Source organism: Liolophura sinensis, chromosome 1, assembly GCF_032854445.1.
Source record: "Liolophura sinensis isolate JHLJ2023 chromosome 1, CUHK_Ljap_v2, whole genome shotgun sequence".
Classification (NCBI taxonomy): domain Eukaryota; kingdom Metazoa; phylum Mollusca; class Polyplacophora; order Chitonida; family Chitonidae; genus Liolophura; species Liolophura sinensis.
In genome coordinates this window covers 69,654,645-69,673,140 of record NC_088295.1, presented here as the reverse complement: position 1 = coordinate 69,673,140, position 18,496 = coordinate 69,654,645, and the positions used below count along the sequence as shown (strand labels likewise).

The window sequence follows — 18,496 nt, the reverse complement described above, 5'->3', positions numbered from 1 at the left end:
TAACCAAACGAAGGGCCAGAAAGTATTAGTTGTGTGTATATATATATATATATATATATACATGTACCTGTCTCGGAGCTATAGCGTTCCTCAACATACATTTGTCACACTTCATAGAGTATGTGAAAAACGATGGTTAGTTAATTCGACATTTCAATTTGCGCTTTGAAAGAAAGATGTTGTATTTGTTGCATTAACAATTGCAGAGGAGATCACGTTAATGCAGGTGGAATAATATTTAATTGATGTATTAAATAACGAGGACAAAGGAAGAAGCCAAGATATTTAAATAATATCTTAATGATCTGTTTAATTGCTCAGTATTCACATCTCTTATCTCTGTGATACCCATAATTTAGCTCAGCTTTCAAACATATACTCATATTTGGCAAGCAGAAAGAGTCGGTATGTTCTCGTCAATGTACATGAATTTTCTGAGATGTTTGGTGCATGTAGCGACTGATTATTACGAATAATTACCCAGTCAGGGTTAATTTCGTTTCTTTCAACACTTATATAACCATTAACAAGAACGTGGACTGTATAGTTGGTTTTCATGCTGCTTTTCTGTCAAACTGCTTATAAATCAGGGGAAATGTAAATTAAAACAAAGGACTTGGGTTGTGTGCAGTAGTTTACCTTTGTTTGTGGTTATTTTTCAATAAAATCTATAAACCATATATGACACATTGGTTAATGTATTTACCTTTACACAGCTAAAAAATGAGTAATCACGCATTACTGTACATGTACTATAGACGATAGAAAATGATCTTCTGATTGTTGACTTGCTGGGCATGATGTTCATTTCACCACTGAACCCAGTTGTGCCTACAAATAGTCAGAACGAAAATGTCCCCAAAAATGGGGAAGTATGTCAGCGGTAATTGTTAACATATATCTTCCCAGCTGTTAACTTGTTGGTTTATCTTTATACGGACATATTGAAGATTAATTTACATGGATGGCCAATCTTGATACTGTGTTTATTTGTACAAAATTGGCTAGGTCCGCATGTCAACATGACGTGACCATCCAGCATTCAATAAACGGTTGTGCAAACTAGTACTTGATGAGACTAAACCCATCATCAAAAATGTGCGAACTCACTCGTATTGAATTACTTGTTAACGCGTCTATGCGATATCCTGCATGTGGATGCAATATTCAGTATTTTTTGCCATATATGGTACCTAAAAATTCCACCAATTAGCACATGCAGATGAATGGTGCTTAAGTATCACAATGAAATATAGAACTAATCTTAACAATTAATGAGGAGAATTAACTTTCCCTATCTAACAAACCAATGATGAAGGTTTTCATTTTATTTCACCATTTTTCAAACAAAATTTCCTTCAAAAATTAACGAAGCTAGCAGTTTACTCAACCAATACGTCTGTTAAACACGGAGGAAAGAACCAAACTACATACATGTATTTATATTTACATAACATATTATTCTCTCCTTAGTATTAAAATAAAATACATACATGTAAATAAAAACGCCTGGACAACGTTTTATACATAACCGCCAACAAAGGCTGATGCTTATACCGTCATATTTCTTATGCAGAGAACAACATACACACACATATATATAGTACACGCACACAAACGGTGATATCTGCTTATACGTTTACCAGTCGGCAGTGGATGAAAAAAAGAAGATACGTATACACATCACGCATAAATCTGAGCGATTATTCCATACTTACTGTTTGATAGCAAAAATAAAAATCAGTATTTTAAATTTCGCTAAACACGTGATAGTTTATACGATAGGTAAAAAAGCTGGGTATGTGAGCAAACAGGAGGTTTATCATCAACAAGCGGTAGTGAACATTGATGCTAGCTACACTTCCACCTCATTTGTCAAAGCTTCAGTAAATACCCTGTTACTTTCATGTCCCTTCAAACTCCCAGTGTCGTCGGGAAAGTTCATCCGAGCCATAAGAAATAGAGTCTGACTTCATGACATAAAGACATCCGCCAACCTAAAAGCTGTCCGTCCAGCGATCTAAGGCGAATCCATCACTGGTTTAATTGAACAGTTATATGCTCCTTATCAGCGGTCAAAACAATGCCACACAGCCACTAATGCAGGGTAATAGGCCAATCAGGCTTGCTCACGGAGAAATGGTCGTTTCCCAGACGTAACGGTCGGATAAGAGATGGCCATGTTGACTGGATAATTTCGCCTAAGTTTGTCTGACTGCGTCCCTTTGTTCCCCCCATGATGCATTACCTAGCAGGCGCAGTCTGACATTCCTCCAGCATCCATGCAAACACACTTAGCACGTGCAAGCATCCTCCGGTACAGTATGATGGATGCCGAGAGTTTTGAAGGTTTACAAACGTCGAATTTCAAATTCATAAATTTGCTAGGATGATTCACATGCTTATATGCAAAATATATAGAGAAAAATGAATACGTGTGGCCTGTTTGGTGCCTAATAAGCACACGTTAGTGTGTAAATAGCTTCGTCATTATATATCTATATCGACGAAGAAAAATTAAAGGAATTCTTGTTTTCATTCAGTTCTTCTTTCGATTTGTTCTTGTTTATTATTATTTTATTTATTTATTTATGTCTTTTTGGAAGACCTGCGGAACACGAAATTTAATTTTAGATTTCAAAAAAAGTTTGTCTAACTGTGAGCTTTATTTTTATATTTATAAGGATACCTTTTATTTAATATGAATTCTTAAAATAATTAAGCCTTTGTTCTGAGAACCACACGCTTCAGATTAACTCTTCAACCGTTCTCCTCCGCATGGCATGACTACCTTGATAAACAAAATCGGCACACTAAAAAAATGTATAGAAAAAGAATTTTCAGCGTGTTTAGACAAGATATTTTGAAAATGTTTAGAAATAAAGCTTCGAAAATGTTCAGTAAACGAATTTCAAAAAGAATTTGGGTATATCATCCCAAGGACTGTACTCTTTAATAATGCACATACCTGCATGAAACAGGAATCTGTTGGGTGGACAAGGCTCCCTTGCAGAGACTTGCTCCCTTCGTATTATTTTCATGTAAATGTTTATTATATGTAATGACAATAGTATTTTGAGTAATTTTAGACCAATGACGTCTTATAAATTGCAATTAACATCACGGCAATTTTTTAAAATAATTCTGCATAAACCATGGTACTGTGGGGTATAGGTTGCCACTTTTAAGCATTTACCTGAATAGTTAACAGGGATAATGTTAACTGAGGTAAATTCAGAGGTATTGAATATATTCAATCAATTATATTCGGCTGTTATCTTGTCAATAAACCCGAGAATACGAATTTATACCAAAAATATACTGTATACCCAAATGCACAAAAAGTCACCACATTTATAACTAGAATTCGAACTAGTTCGTCTGTTTTTCTAGTTATATAAAAAATTACACAAATATAGACAATGAATGCAAACACTTGGCCTTTTAAAGGAATATCAAAGTGTGAAACTTAACTGTAAATACATTTTAAAAAACACGTAATACTAAGATTCACATGTGATGCATGTGTTGATTGTTTCGGTGTTTTTATAATCACAGATAATTAATTCATCAAAGTCAGGATTCGTGGTGTTATCATTTTAACTCTAACAACTGGGAATATTGTAAAGAGTACAAAATCTACAGAAAGTTCCACTAATGCTATTTACGTGAAAATCCACCAGAGTCCTGCAACCAGGAGGCACACTACATGCGCTCTATTCGTCGTCATATGACTGAAAACTTTCTAAATACGATGTTAAAGCCCAAGCACTCAAGCTCAATTGACGGATTCTTTGTCAAGTGTTTATAAGTATGGAAAAGAGAAGACAAAAGGTTGGACACAGAGCAAGATTTTGCTTAGTGTATTCTCGTAGTTTGACTTTAAAGATCAGTCTTTCAAGATCAAATTATGAATTGTATGTAGTGGGTTTATATAAGTAGAAAGCGAAAGTAGACGAAATACTAGTAGGCCTACTTTTATACAGTAAACATTGACGACCCTTATATCTCCCGCAATATGTATTGTACACGTACGATAGGAGTTCCTTCTTCCGTTCCTTTGTTTATCCAGCAGATAAGGATGGGTGCATGTAAACCTATTAATTTAAATTCTATGTCAGGAATAAACACGGCAGAACGATAAATTTCTCCAGGTGTGTTCAAAGATGATCACAACTGTTGGACATGGGAGTTAGCTACGGCGCTTCTAGTCAACAACTACATGTATTCTAGATGTAAACACTGTGAGTTTAAAATTAAGTGGTTTGACATATGATGATAACTTGTTAACACACTTGCAGACGTGACTATACTTGGAGAAAAATGACTTTCTGAAGGTTATATAGTTAAAAGTTCGTGCTGGGTAGTTGTAACATCAAATTGTCTTGTAATTGGATGCTTCTTTACTTCAAAGGAAATAGTTCCGGATGATGGGTGAATTTACGGTCATGTCCAATACAAGTAAATTGATTTACCTTGAAAATCATCATGATTGATGTATTCTAATTTGCTCGATACAAAACAGCTCCTATTACTACTGTTTGGATGAGGAAAAACAGTGAGTTCAGAATGCAAGGTTACACGATGAACTGGTATCTGGTATATGACATATCTATGAAAACATTGAATAGTAGAGAAAAAAAATTTTTTTTTTATGTTGCGTTTAACTGACATCGGAAGGATATTCCAACATACTTGAAATTGCTCCTATGCATTTGTCCAATAGGGAGGAACGTGGTTTAGAATAGTAAATTAATTCATTTGGTGTTTCACACCGCACTTAAAGGATACATGAAACGCTTGATTTTCTATTCAGTATATGATATGGATAACAAATAGAACTATAAAAAATACCTTCTCAGCTTTCTCCTTGGGCCGTAGAAATGACTTGAATCTATAGTTTTCCTAAGGTCAAAGGTCAATCCGGGAATTAAGAAGTGTGGTGTGGTGACATCAGCGGTGATAGCTGTCTAAAGAATTTTGTTGAGGGAGTGTGTGTGTGTGGGGGGGGGGGGGGGGGGGGGGGGCGAATATTTCCGTACATTAACAGAAAATATGCATAAAATAGAGAGGTTATTAAGAATTATAAAATATGCCTCAAAAATCTTTTCTTCAGGGATATGTTTCTTTATTTTCCTACAAACCATACTCTTCGCTGACACTGACAGAAAATATGCATGAAATAGAGAGGTTATTAAGAATTATAAAATATGCCTCAAAATAAAAAAAATCTTTTATTTAGGGATATGTTTCTTTATTTTCCTTCAAACCATACTCTTCGTTTTATGGTACCTTTTCATGTATCCTTTAAAAAGTATTTCAACCACATAACGCAGCTCTAACACCCTATAAACTGATTTCACATTTTTCGTATATAAACATATACACCCTTTGTGTTCCTAATACGGAGAAAAGCTTTTTTATCCAGAGTTCTACCACTGGACTGATTTTCACACTTATTGCATATGAATTTTGTTCACCGACAGACTTTTCATGTCGCAAAGAAGAGAAGCGTCAACTATTGACGACAATATTGCCAACATTTTATATTTCAGATGAAGCTGCGCTAGCGCGCTGAACGTGGCAAGAATAACCGTCATCCTTATATTACGGCATAAAGTGGTGTTTCTCAGTTGCCTCATTAGTCACGAGGATAACTGTTATCACTGCATTACACAACTAGTACCTCAATACAAGCCACAGTGTTTTCTAGCTGTCCCAGAATTCACGGGGTAACCGTCATTCCTCTATCACAGCTATATAGCATACGTAAAACCATGGTGTTTCTCAGTTGCCTTATTAGCCATGGAGATAACTGTGATTACTGTATAACACAACTACATGTAGTAGCTTAATACAAACCACGGTGTTTTCCAGCTGTCCCAGAATCCACGACAATAACTGTCATCACAGAGTCAAAACTGGGAGCATATCGTAAAGCCATGGTGTTTCCCAGCTGTCCCACAAGTCACAAAGGGTAACCGTTATCACTTGTAGCACACCTAGTAGTATAACATACAGCCATGATGTTTTCTAGCTGTCCCATAAGTCAAGGTCATAGTTAAGAGTATAACATCAATCCATAGCGTTTCCTAATTGTTTCGTAAGTCACGGAGATAACCGTCATACTGTATCGGAGCTACTTGTATAGCATCAGTCCATGGTGTTTGCTAGGTGTCTCGTGAGTCACAGGGATAACTGTCAATACTGTATCAGAGCTACTAGTATAGCATCAGTCCATGGTGTTTGCTAGGTGTCTCGTGAGTCACAGGGATAACCGTCAATACTGTATCAGAGCTACTAGTATAGCATAAATCCATGGTGTTTTCCAGGTGTCTCGTGAGTCACAGGGATAACCATCAATTCTGTATCAGAGCTAGTAGTATAGCATCAATCCATGGTGTTTTCTAGGTGCCTCGTGAGTCACAGGGATAACCGTCAATACTGATCAGAGCTACTAGTATAGCATCAGTTCATGCTGTTTGCTAGGTGTCTCGTGAGTCACAGGGATAACCGTCAATACTGATCAGAGCTACTAGTATAGCATCAACCCATGGTGTTTACTAGGTGTCTCGTGAGTCACAGGGATAACCGTCAATACTGTATCAGAGCTACTAGTATAGCATCAATCCATGGTGTTTGTTAGGTGTCTCGTGAGTCACAGGGATAACCGTCAGTACTGTATCAGAGCTACTAGTATAGCATCAATCCATGGTGTTTACTAGGTGTCTCGTGAGTCACAGGGATAACCGTCAATACTGTATCAGAGCTACTAGTATAGCATCAGTCCATGCTGTTTGCTAGGTGTCTCGTGAGTCACAGGGATAACCGTCAATACTGTATCAGAGCTACTAGTATAGCATCAACCCATGGTGTTTACTAGGTGTCTTGTAAGTCACAGGGATAACCATCAATACTGTATCAGAGCTACTAGTATAGCATCAACCCATGGTGTTTACTAGGTGTCTTGTAAGTCACAGGGATAACCGTCAATACTGTATCAGAGCTACTAGTAAAGCATCAATCCATGGTGTTTCCTAGGTGTCTCGTGAGTCACAGGTATAACTGTCAACACTGTACCAGAGATACCAGTTTAACACCAATCCATGGTGTTTCCCAGTCGTCCTGTAAGCCAAAAGCATCAGCACTTGCCAGATGCACTGGAAATACCAAACATTTACAACAGCATGCTGAAACCTGGAACCAAACACACAATATGAAACGACAGAAAACTTTTCATTGGCTTAATTGTAAGTCTTTAATCATATTGAAATGTCTATAAAACAAACAAAAAAATTGAGTAAAATTAAAATAGAGATTAAAATGTGGTGAGTTTTGATCAACATTATGAGATGACATTCTATAATACAATGTATGGAATAATCAGCCCCTGTTATGGTTACAAGTTTAAAAAAAAACAGATACTGTCATTAATAGCTTCATGTAACAGGTCATCATTTTTCGAAACATAATTCTGATGGTTTTCAGAGTAAACAACAAGCAACATATATACACTTTCAAAGCGCCAACCCACTTGAGTAAACCGGTACCCTTGAAGCTGCATTATACAATATAGATTTATGTATAGATATAAAAATACGTACACAGTTCACAGAACAATGGGATGCCAAAGAGAACAACACCCAGACACATACAGTATGCTACAGAGCAGAGCATAAGAAGGTTTAACATCTTGTTAACTCCACAAAATTTGCTCACTTGTTACAACATGAAATTTTTATGGCAATCTGCTCATAGGAAATGTCAGAACTTGCTCAATAAGTCACCCCACTCCAGCCCTCTAGAGTAAATTTGTACATCTTTTATAAATCTGGTAAAATGCCACATAATGTGAACTGGAGACCAATTTAGTAATATCCTGTACAAGAAAATGGGGAACCTAGCCTACTACATCTACAAACACATCTCGCTCACCAGCAATCTTGGACTGTGGATCCTAATTTACATGTAGTATCATTCAAGGACTTTTTAAAAACGAAACTGCCATCTTATTTTAGTGGAATTCTATTACATGTATTTACTCAAATACCGGAAAGGATAGTGCTGCAAAGATTCATTGCAAATAAAAATAACACGAGGTCTGTACAACGTGCAAGAAAGGTTAGGATAAGACATAGTTAAATACATCTTTGCTTAGTGACCAGAGATTAAACATTGAGCTTTGATCACTAACATCGTGATCACAATAGTTGTATCGGCACTAACTCGATCTGATCTCATCACAAAATGTTCATATATTGGGGACAGCTTAGTTAATAAACAGGTCACAAATCTGCTGTTTGTACTCAATGACTTCAGCAGCCAAAAACAAACCAAGGACAGGACCTAAACGCGCTTCTGACAAAGTTCACAGTTATACACTGTCATAAAATGTCTCATATGGCTAAAGCCATACACTTCATATATCACACATCAGTAATCTAGTGTACAATATTAACGTTTACATTTTCAACCTGTCACAAACACATACCCTTTGACACGCTCTCTGCAGCATCCATATTTGCAATTGAACACTATTTTACAAATCAGCCATACAAAGTTTATGAGTTTGCAGCATTACCTTGATGCTTTCTTCTGGGTGTACACTCACCCCAATGTTAATTCAGTAATGACCATTCTGGGAGGATTTCTATAGAACACAACTCACAGCATACTATATGAAGTATTCTGCAAGTACAGCTTCTCTATAAAATTAACACATTATACCCAGCCCTGGCTCCTGTCCAATCTGGTATTGGAATTTCAGAATTACATATCTGAAAATGACTTCACATATTCTATGTAAACATCTTATAACACACATTTCAACACATGGTCTACACGTATGTGAATTTTTGTCCCCTGTGACCAGATTTAAAGCTTCAAATGTACAATACATGTTAAATATTTGGCAGGGTAATCCGATTACAAATTTACCTGCCCAAAAGTAAACGTTATCCTGTCTACAATAGCATTATAGCTGTATGTCATACCCTGTGCTTTATCCATGGCACACCAAGTCAAAGTATCTTCATACAACTGCTCACAGTTTTATACTGTTACAAGGACTTCACAAACACTTACCCATAGTGTTCAATTTTTAAGCCTGTGCACAGAAGTAGCACACTGTGTCTTGCCTAAATATAACGCTTTGTATGTATTTAATGACATCTGAATTCCAATAAATGGTAACTTTAGGAAGTGCCTGCAAAATACTAATTCTGTATTGCTGGCAAATCAGCATAGTACTGGAGTATTCATCTCACAGTCTAATAATAGAATCAGAGTTAAAGCATTCAATGCTGAGACTCTGACAGATGTTTGTATCATATCATGCAAGTTTGGGTGATTTTAACTGCAGTACACGGAATAAACTGATAACTAATTTAAATGAACATCCTAAACTATCAAAAGGGCTTCCATTAAAACTTCTTTCCAGAGAATGCATAGACAAAAAAGTTAACACCTCATTCTCTATCTACAGGGCCTCTAAATTTCCTTTTGAATCACTGATCCAGCAGCTTATGTTTCCCCAGTACTTCCTCATTAATTGATGATTCTTCAAAGTCTAGCTTTTGAAGCAAACAAATACATGTAATACACAATATGGTGATACAAATGATTCAATGTGCTCTACACGGCAGTCAAGGTCATGTAAACATCAAAAGTGTCACGGAACTAACTTATAAGTAGCTATTTCATCTACGTCAGTGTCATAAGCTTACTTCCTTTAACCACAGTCAATGCTAAGCAGACCAATCAAGGTGCCAGCTGCAGAAGTTGTAGAAAGTGCTCAGTTGACAAGCGAGGTGTTGTACATAAGAACAGACGTGAGATCTGTACAAAGACTACTCAGCTTAAAGTCAGCATTCAGCTTAAAGTCAGCATTCAGCTTAAAGTCAGCATTCAGCTTAACATCAGCATTCAGCTTAACATCAGCATTCAGTTTAACATCAGCATTCAGCTTAACATCAGCATTGAGCATAAATGCAACCAATCTGGGCTGTACACCATAAACCACTTAAAAGCAACACATTTCTTACATTTATCACCATTTTGACATAGTTTGATTTAAAATGTTCAGATGATATGGTGGAGAGTGAGAAAAAAAAATTCAATGAAAAATAGAAATAAGAATCAACATACTCTAGTGTAATGGGCACCAAATGTCATGGGAAATACAAATAACAACTTAACTTTACCTATCCATTAAAAAGTAAAAATCACCTGTTAAGTAGAGCTGTTCTCTGGTACTAAAGTCTATTATCTAAAGCAGAACAAGAAATGTAAGTAGCAGCAATACAGTCCCAGAAGCTTACAAGACACATTGTGTCATCAGTTTGTTTTTGCCGTAAGCACTTATGCAATGTAAGGTGGACCAATCTACCTCAACAACAGACAGTAAGGGAAAGAAATCCCTTCACCCGTGCACCCAGGGGCTTTAGTCACAACACTAGGATATTCTACTGCACGGACAGTCTGCCTCCACTCAGAGGACTGCCATACAGTACGCCAGCTATAGCTGCTTAACAGCACTTTATCTGCTCTGTCCAAATTGTCAGGGAGTCCACAAATGGTGTACAGAGTTATGTCCCTTGAACATTCCACTTCCTCCTGTGACAGCCTTGCACAGCAAACTCGTAGTAAATCATGGTATCATCACTGAAGGCCTGAAAGAAACATCCTAATGTCGCCGAGCGAATGCTTCTAGAATCTCCTCTGCCATTTTCAGATTATTGCGTGAGACGCGTAAAGCCTCTAGAACCTGCAGTCTGTCATAGCCCTGGCCCACCAGCTGATCCACGTACATCTCATTGAGACTGTTGTTCTCCTTGTTGTCCTGTCTATCACACAGTTTCCCTCGAGGGGCCGGTTGTGGGCGATCCATATGCTGTATACTCTCAGCAGCTTTCCTAAAACAGCAAACGCAGGTACTAAATCATGACTGCTGTAAATGAGTAACCAAGAGCAGAACCCCATTCCAAAGACATACCACAAATAAACCTACACTAACGATTACAAAAACCTGTTACTGAAGCAAAAGCTGTAAATTTACTTTTTTGATTGCTATTTTAACTTACACCAAGACATTCATATTTATGGGCAGAAGATGCTGGAGTGCCTAATGTAAACTACTACACGCTGCCAGGTACCTTTGAAAATGCACGAACCTCATGACCACATCACAGAGAACTGAAATCAAGCCTGTTACCCGACTGGCTTAAAGGTGATTGTAAGTGGTATTATTTGTCATGTAAAATATCTCAACCAGTAGGTCAACGCATGTACCACTGAGTCAGACTTGGTTGGTAAGCATGATGGGGCTTTTGTAGTTAACAGCTATAAACTTAGAATCCATTCCTTAGTTTCACAAAACTACAAAAACACTAGCTGCAATTTTTTAGAGAAGCTAGTAAGACAAACCTTGGTTTGGAGTTCTCCTCTGTGGTAGGAGTTATCCCCCCTGTTGTTCTGTGTTGTGGTACTGAGGGTGGAAAGTCATATTCACTCGGTACCCGTCTTGGAGCAGCTTTAGAACTTGAAGAAGCCTCTGAAATCGCATGGAAGGTAAACATCATCACTAAGTCATCTTACATTGCTCTACCAATATCAGTGTCTCCTGTTCAAATCTGAAATTTAGTATCATTTCCTGATCACACCTAAGGTACATGGCATGAAGTTCTCTACCAATAGTGACAACATATTTCGAGTCTACATGTATATTTGTGTTATTGTTGTTGTAATTCCTCTTCCAAATGCCCCTAGAGTATATCAGCAGACTGACAGATAACCATAAAGATGATTATTTTAATACATGAAGCTACTTAATATCATCATTCACTTACACCATGAACATTTACTTTCTACTTTGCACTGATTACTACTAGTGTACTCAAGTGAGTACACTAGTACTTACTAGACCAGTCCTTATCTGGTCTGCATTGATGTTAATGGTCCGTACTGAGTCTGATTCTGAGAATCCAGGATTTTGGGAGAGCCTGACAGTGAGTCTACGTGTAGTGAAATTAATGGTCAACATAAGTTTGTCTGTTCAACCGGAGAGGGATTGTTCATTTTTTTTTAAAAACTGGTGTGTTAGTTACTTGGAAATACAGGCACTCCCAGCCAGAACAACACAGCACTACACTAGCCTGCTTAGTTCAACGAAGAGTTCCAGTCATCATAACACAGCACTATATCGTGTGGGCATAAAAAAATGGGCCGTACTTTGATGCTGCATTGCTCCAATATCAAGGGTTCAAACCCTTTCAAACTTAAGATATTCAAATGGTATGACTTCGTTAATATACTGACCACTTTTCAAGGTCATAGCTTGAGTAGTCTGTACACAGGGTCAAAATGAAAACATTGCCTCAAAAATGCGCATTACGGTGACCCACACTGCATCAGGTGTCATGAGTAGAGCGCGCGCTGCACCTGTGTGACACGCGTCAGTCAAGTGTCAAGACGGTTTTCTCTGCGCCAGACAAGGAATTGATCACCTTTTCAAGTAAAACAAGGTAGAACATCCTTTTGAATTTTGATTTTGGTCCCATGAACATAAATCTTAAAAGATGAAATTGAAATTTGGTCTGTATACTTAGGACAAATTGGCTTTTGAGTGTGTAAATTTTAGAAGCTGACTTTAAGAGGGTTTCAGGGATATTGAGTGTCAAAAGTACAGCTCATTTTTTTACGCCCATCCAATATATGTACATCTATGTTCACGTGTTACCTAGCAGCCTACCTGTCACTTCTGCTGGAGTGTTCTGGTAGGACTGGTCATCATCTGTGGATGTGGGCTCTGGCAGTATGGGGTGCACACCTGCCAGAGGTTTATCATAGTCCTGACCAGGGCTACCTTCACCCCCTGCGGTTTGAGGGGTGGATGTGTTCTCATATCTCAGCTCTGCATAGAATACTGACGCACCTGTCAAAAACACACACGCATCAATTACTCTGGGTGAACCTTGTATGTAAACAGATAATAAAACAATGAACACTGTTCAAAATCATGTGATACCAAAATTATCAATAACATATGCCAAGCATAAATTTAATGATAAAGATTAAGTATTGGTGTCCTATCAGTTAAAGCTCAAATGAAAGACTTTCTATCCTGAAGTAAGCTTTGGGCTAGTTCACTTTCACTCTGTGTGATAGCCAAAGTAAACAGATATGAGTTTCCTGTCAGGTAGGTTTCATCAGAGCACAGCTTATGTCAAATGAGTTACATCTAGAGTGAGCATTAGCATTAAGATAGGTTACTTAAGTATATTTCATAATATAATATAAAAGAGCATGGAAGGTTTCCTCAACTATCATTTTCCTTACCAGTGTTGTCCACATCTACGGGCACGTTTTTCTGGCCAGGTGCCTTACTACCAGCCATCATGTCACACAGCGTGTACATATCATCATCTGGGGAAGGGGGAGTCGGGGGGAGATTACGCCGACTGGAAGCACAGCAACACAACACATTCATCAGTATGCAAAACTCGCACAGTGCAGACATCATACTCATTTATTTACTTCATTGGTTTTTAATGCTGTATTTATGAATTTTTCACTTATATGATGGCCATCTGGTTTATGGGTTGTGAAGATTTCATATTAAAAATAGTTTCAATTATCCTTAAACACATAACATACATGTGACAACTGACAGTGAATATGTTTGGTGTTATGATATATAAAATTTGCTAACATGCTAACTGAGCGATACAAACTGAATATATATATTTATTCTAAATGTATAGTGTAATATAAAATTTGAGCTTATTCCAGATGTTACAACATCACAGATGTTTTATGATGGACCAAAGAAATGAAGGAATTACACTTTCCCAGACACGTGAGTAAAACGAGAACTTGCTGCTCAACTATAGTAAATGCTTTATCGTGTGTGAAGTGACTTACCTGGGTGGTTGTGGGGAGGATGTTGGGGATGTAGTGGGGCTGGCGACAGGAGAAAACCGGCGTGGAGGAACAGGGGGAGGGGCTTCTCGTCGGGAAGCACTCGGAGATGCCAGTGGAGACAGACGACTACTTGACTGCAAATATACATGTAAAACAACATTTAAAACAGAAAAGAGCATCACCAAACAATTAATGGCACAGTTATATGTACATAAATATTATAATATTCAAAAATTTTATTCTTTTAGTGATGAATTTTTGTATTCCTCCAGAAATACTTCAGCATTCCATTATTACAACACACAGTGATACATTAGTCAAAACAGGGCTCTGGCAACCAAACCGTGTAGGTCCTACTTAATCAATGGTTTTTAACGCTGCGCTGATGAAGAATTTATCTGGTTTAATGATGATGGAAACCGTCCAGTGAAAAGGGAGATCACTCAGTCCAGCACCTGACAGAATTCCCTACAGATAGCTAGTCAATGAAGCAGCAGATGTAATCTGAACACTCACCTCAACATTCACTGATCAGGAGATTGTGCAAAGCTCAATGTAATCTCATAGTGTACAGCTCAATTTACATTCAAATCAATATAATCTGATTGTAATACAAAGACATAATTGTACCTAAGCATTTTACTGATGTGTTTGATATGTACATGAACATTATGTTTGTTAACTGCCAGCTTACCTGATCTCTGGATGTATGAGATAAAGTCTGTAAATTACTGTGACTCAGCCATGGGCTGGGATCCTGCAACAGCCAGAGACATCATGCACCAATGAAATACATATCCTGTGTAGATCTGAGATTGACTCTCCTAGTGCAGTTTGATCTCCTTGACAGTGTCACTGTGAAGCATGCTGGCCCCAATGCTAACATTTGAGTGTACAGTTCTACTCAAAAGGAATTTCATACTGACGCATCCAGCCATGATGTCCAATCGCCCTAACATACTCTCATTGACAGAGCTCTAAGTGAGTAAACTCCAAAAACAAACATTTTTAAGTCTAAGGCATTACAGGACTCCGGAATGAATCCAGGTTGACTTTCTAAGGATGTAACATAATAAGACTACATGTACATCAGATTACAAGTTATGCACAAGATTTAAACTCTTTTTCATAACATTAACATTTCCTTTCAAATATATTATACCTAGAAACATTCATTCTATCATCTCGTTTCCGATTTTACATATCCTTAAATTCAATCTATTGGAATTGTTTTTCTAAGGTATGTTTTCTACTACAGCTGCCATTAATTAGGATATATTTAATCAGCCTTGGGAAAAATAAACAGTAAATACCCTAATTCTTCAACCTTTTCAACCTCCTCTGCAGTCAATATTTGGAAACATTCTGAAAGAACTATAGGGTGTAAAGAAATAATTTGCACAGTTTTCTGAAGCCCACATCTTTAGTGATACAAATCATTTTTAGCATCACTTTCAAAATAATTGCATGCATAAATTCCACTGAAAAATATGCTTTAGTGGTTGAAAAAGTTGAAGATTTACAGTAATGTCACTTACATGTAAACCTGAATATATAGAGACTAAATTTTTCAATACCTCAACCTTTTCACATTTGAAAGAGCAACTTTCAGTATAATTTATACACCTTTTTATGGACCTGTCCTGTAGAAGATTCCCCATGTGCCCTGTAGAAGATCCCCCCATGTGCCCCGTAGAAGATTCCCCTATGTGCCCTGTGGAAGAGTCCCCATGTGCCCTATGGAAGATTCCCAATGTACCCTGTGGCAGATTCCCCCATGTGCCCCATAGAAGATTCCCCATATGCCTGTAAAAGATTCCCCATGTGCCCTGTAGCAGATTCCCCATGTGCCCCGTATATGATTCCTCATGTGCCCTGTAGCAGATTTCCCATGTGCCCCGCATATGATTCCCCATGTGCCCTGCAGCAGATTCCCCATGTGCCCCGTATATGATTCCCCATGTGCCCTGTAGCACATTTCCCATGTGCCCTGTGGAAGATTCTCCATGTGCCCTGTAGAAGATCCCCCCATGTGCCCCGTAGAAGATTCCCCATATGTCCTGTAGAGGATTCCCCTATGTGCCCTGTGGAAGAGTCCCCATGTGCCCTATGGAAGATTCACGATGTATCCTGTGGCAGATTCCCCCATGTGCCCCATAGAAGATTCCCCATATGCCTGTAAAAGATTCCCCAAGTGCCCTGTAGTAGATTCCCCATGTGCCCCGTATATGATTCCCCATGTGCCCTGTAGCAGATTTCCCATGTGCCCCGTATATGATTCCCCATGTGCCCTGTAGTAGATTCCCCATGTGCCCCGTATATGATTCCCCATGTGCCCTGTAGCAGATTTCCCATGTGCCCCGTAGCAGATTCCCCATGTGCCCTATGGAAGATTCCCCATGTGCCCTGTAGCAGATTCCCATGTGCCCTGTAGTAGATTCCCCATGTGCCCTGTAGCAGATTCCCATGTGCCCTGTAGTAGATTCCCCATGTGCCCTGTAGCAGATTCCCCATGTGCCCTGTAGCAGATTTCCCATGTGCCCTGTAGGAGATCCCCCACGTGCCCTGTGGAAGATTCTCCTATGCTTACCTCCAAAGTGTCATCCTCATCCATGTCCTGGTTAACACCAGCCTTCCTGGTACTGTCTGGGCTGAATGGATCAACCACAACCTGCTCTGTCCCCTTAATCTCACATCTGCAGAACGGGCAGCCCTGACCATCAGAATCCTGACGGAAAATAAACAAACACCATATGATGTTATTTGTTTGACAGGCACTTCAGCAGAGTAATTTACATTCACATACATAATCACCATGGTAGTTATGGATATTCCATACGTTACCACATGATGTATAAAAGAAACGCCCACTAACAGTGCAATTCACAAGGCAGAGATCAAACAGAGAAAAGATAGGTAGCTTAATACTTAGCTGGAAGGTGAAAACAGGCTAAATGATCATAAATTAAACAAATATATCCTAGGATCTTATAGCTGAGGAAAACAGCATAAATAGGAGACATGAACACATAAGATTAACACTGAAACCAAGAAACCAAGATCCCATATTTCATTTATCCCGCATCATGGCACTTTGTAATTAAGGTCTAGCGGTATTAATGCGTGAAATCTGTATTCTTACGAAATGTACTACATACAGTGTATTTCAATGTCTTTTGTGGCGTTGTTCTTGATTACCATTTGTTGGGAAGAATGCAGTGTGACAAAAATGACATACAAGACTCGAATTGTCGCCACTGCTGGGTCCAAAGGGAAGCCCTCTGTCAAGCCAAAAGTAAGGGGAGGTAATCTTTTCACTACATTTGTACTAATGTACTTGTTTTTCTAGAACAATTCAGGCACTGTCAAAAGGGTACAATATTACCATACTACATGTATTTATTTATATGAAAGTTTGTTTCAGACCATAATCAAAATTGTTTGTTTTTTTTTTCATTTAAGAACGTCTACGATGACGGTCAGTTTCATAGGTGGAGGAAACCTGAGTGACGGCTGAAAACCACTGAGAGTAGTGAAGAAGTCACCCACATACACATGACATACAGATACCATATTTAAGATGAATGATCTTCAATGAGCGTTAGGCTGCTTGAATGGCCACATGAGCTCTGTCCATTGACCATTATGTCACCACATCCTCACAAGCAGTCAGAATATTCATTGTGTAATACCATATGTTACTTGTTCAGGTGGTGGCACTGTTGCCCTATGTTAAGTCTGCAGGCCTGGCCAGACTTCAGCCCTGCTGACACAGCCACTGGGGCTTCCTGTCATGGTACATGGTGGACACTAATGCCCACGGGATCTTGTCCAGCAGGAGAGTTAACTCACCTGCCACTGCGTTAGACATGGCGTACACAGCAGATGACCACATGGTTCTATCTTTATATCCTTGTCATTCTCAGCACATATCTTACAGAGCTGGAATGTGGAGCCCATCTCACAATACAGCTCATACTGCTCCTGGGTGACCTGTAACAAGAGCAAAACTAGCTCAGAAGAAGAGCTCAGACAATTGCAACACTGACTTCACATTTACTCCATTTCCATACGTACCATCAGCAAAACATAAAACCCAAGTCATAACAAGAGTAACTGTTTTAGTTATGTATGACCTTAGAAATTAGAAAACAAAAAAAACTTATGTAATCTAAAGTCATTGATGCTTAATACTCTATTTCACCTGAAGTTTAACTTTTTTCAAGTGAAACATTTTGCTTGATTCTGATTGATTCATCTGCATGATAGGTTTGTTTTTTAAGTTTGACTAACTTCCTGTTAGAGACACTTTGATTTTGGCGTCAACAGTATAATTTTAAGGCCTCCATGTGCTCCTGACAGTGCATTTTTCAGTTCAAACTACAGGTGAAGTAGTACAGTATTTATACTGTGATGTCAGAAAGAATCAGACATTAATGCTATAGTACATTGGGTATGACATAATGCTCAGTTTTTTTTTACTTTAATTAGGAGCAGAATATATTATTTCTGTAAAACTCTGTAATATGTCCATAATCCTTCACTTAAATATCAGATATACTAAAAATAGTTCTTG

At 38.3% G+C, this 18,496-nt stretch overlaps 1 protein-coding gene across 1 annotated transcript in view; it reads right to left on the bottom strand.

Annotated features, from left to right (window-relative positions):
- Window positions 1-8,683: 8,683 nt before the first annotated feature.
- The window catches only part of LOC135482308 (E3 ubiquitin-protein ligase CBL-B-like), a 27,962-nt gene continuing 18,149 nt past the window's right edge, over window positions 8,684-18,496 (bottom strand). The window contains exons 6-13 of the mRNA XM_064762224.1: window positions 17,773-17,913; window positions 16,511-16,648; window positions 14,615-14,677; window positions 13,921-14,054; window positions 13,336-13,457; window positions 12,749-12,931; window positions 11,425-11,551; window positions 8,684-10,913 (exon numbers count right to left, since the gene is read on the bottom strand). Of these exons, the coding sequence (XP_064618294.1) occupies window positions 10,685-10,913; window positions 11,425-11,551; window positions 12,749-12,931; window positions 13,336-13,457; window positions 13,921-14,054; window positions 14,615-14,677; window positions 16,511-16,648; window positions 17,773-17,913 (1,137 nt within the window). The 3' untranslated portion in view covers window positions 8,684-10,684. The remainder of the gene's footprint in view (window positions 10,914-11,424; window positions 11,552-12,748; window positions 12,932-13,335; window positions 13,458-13,920; window positions 14,055-14,614; window positions 14,678-16,510; window positions 16,649-17,772; window positions 17,914-18,496) is intronic.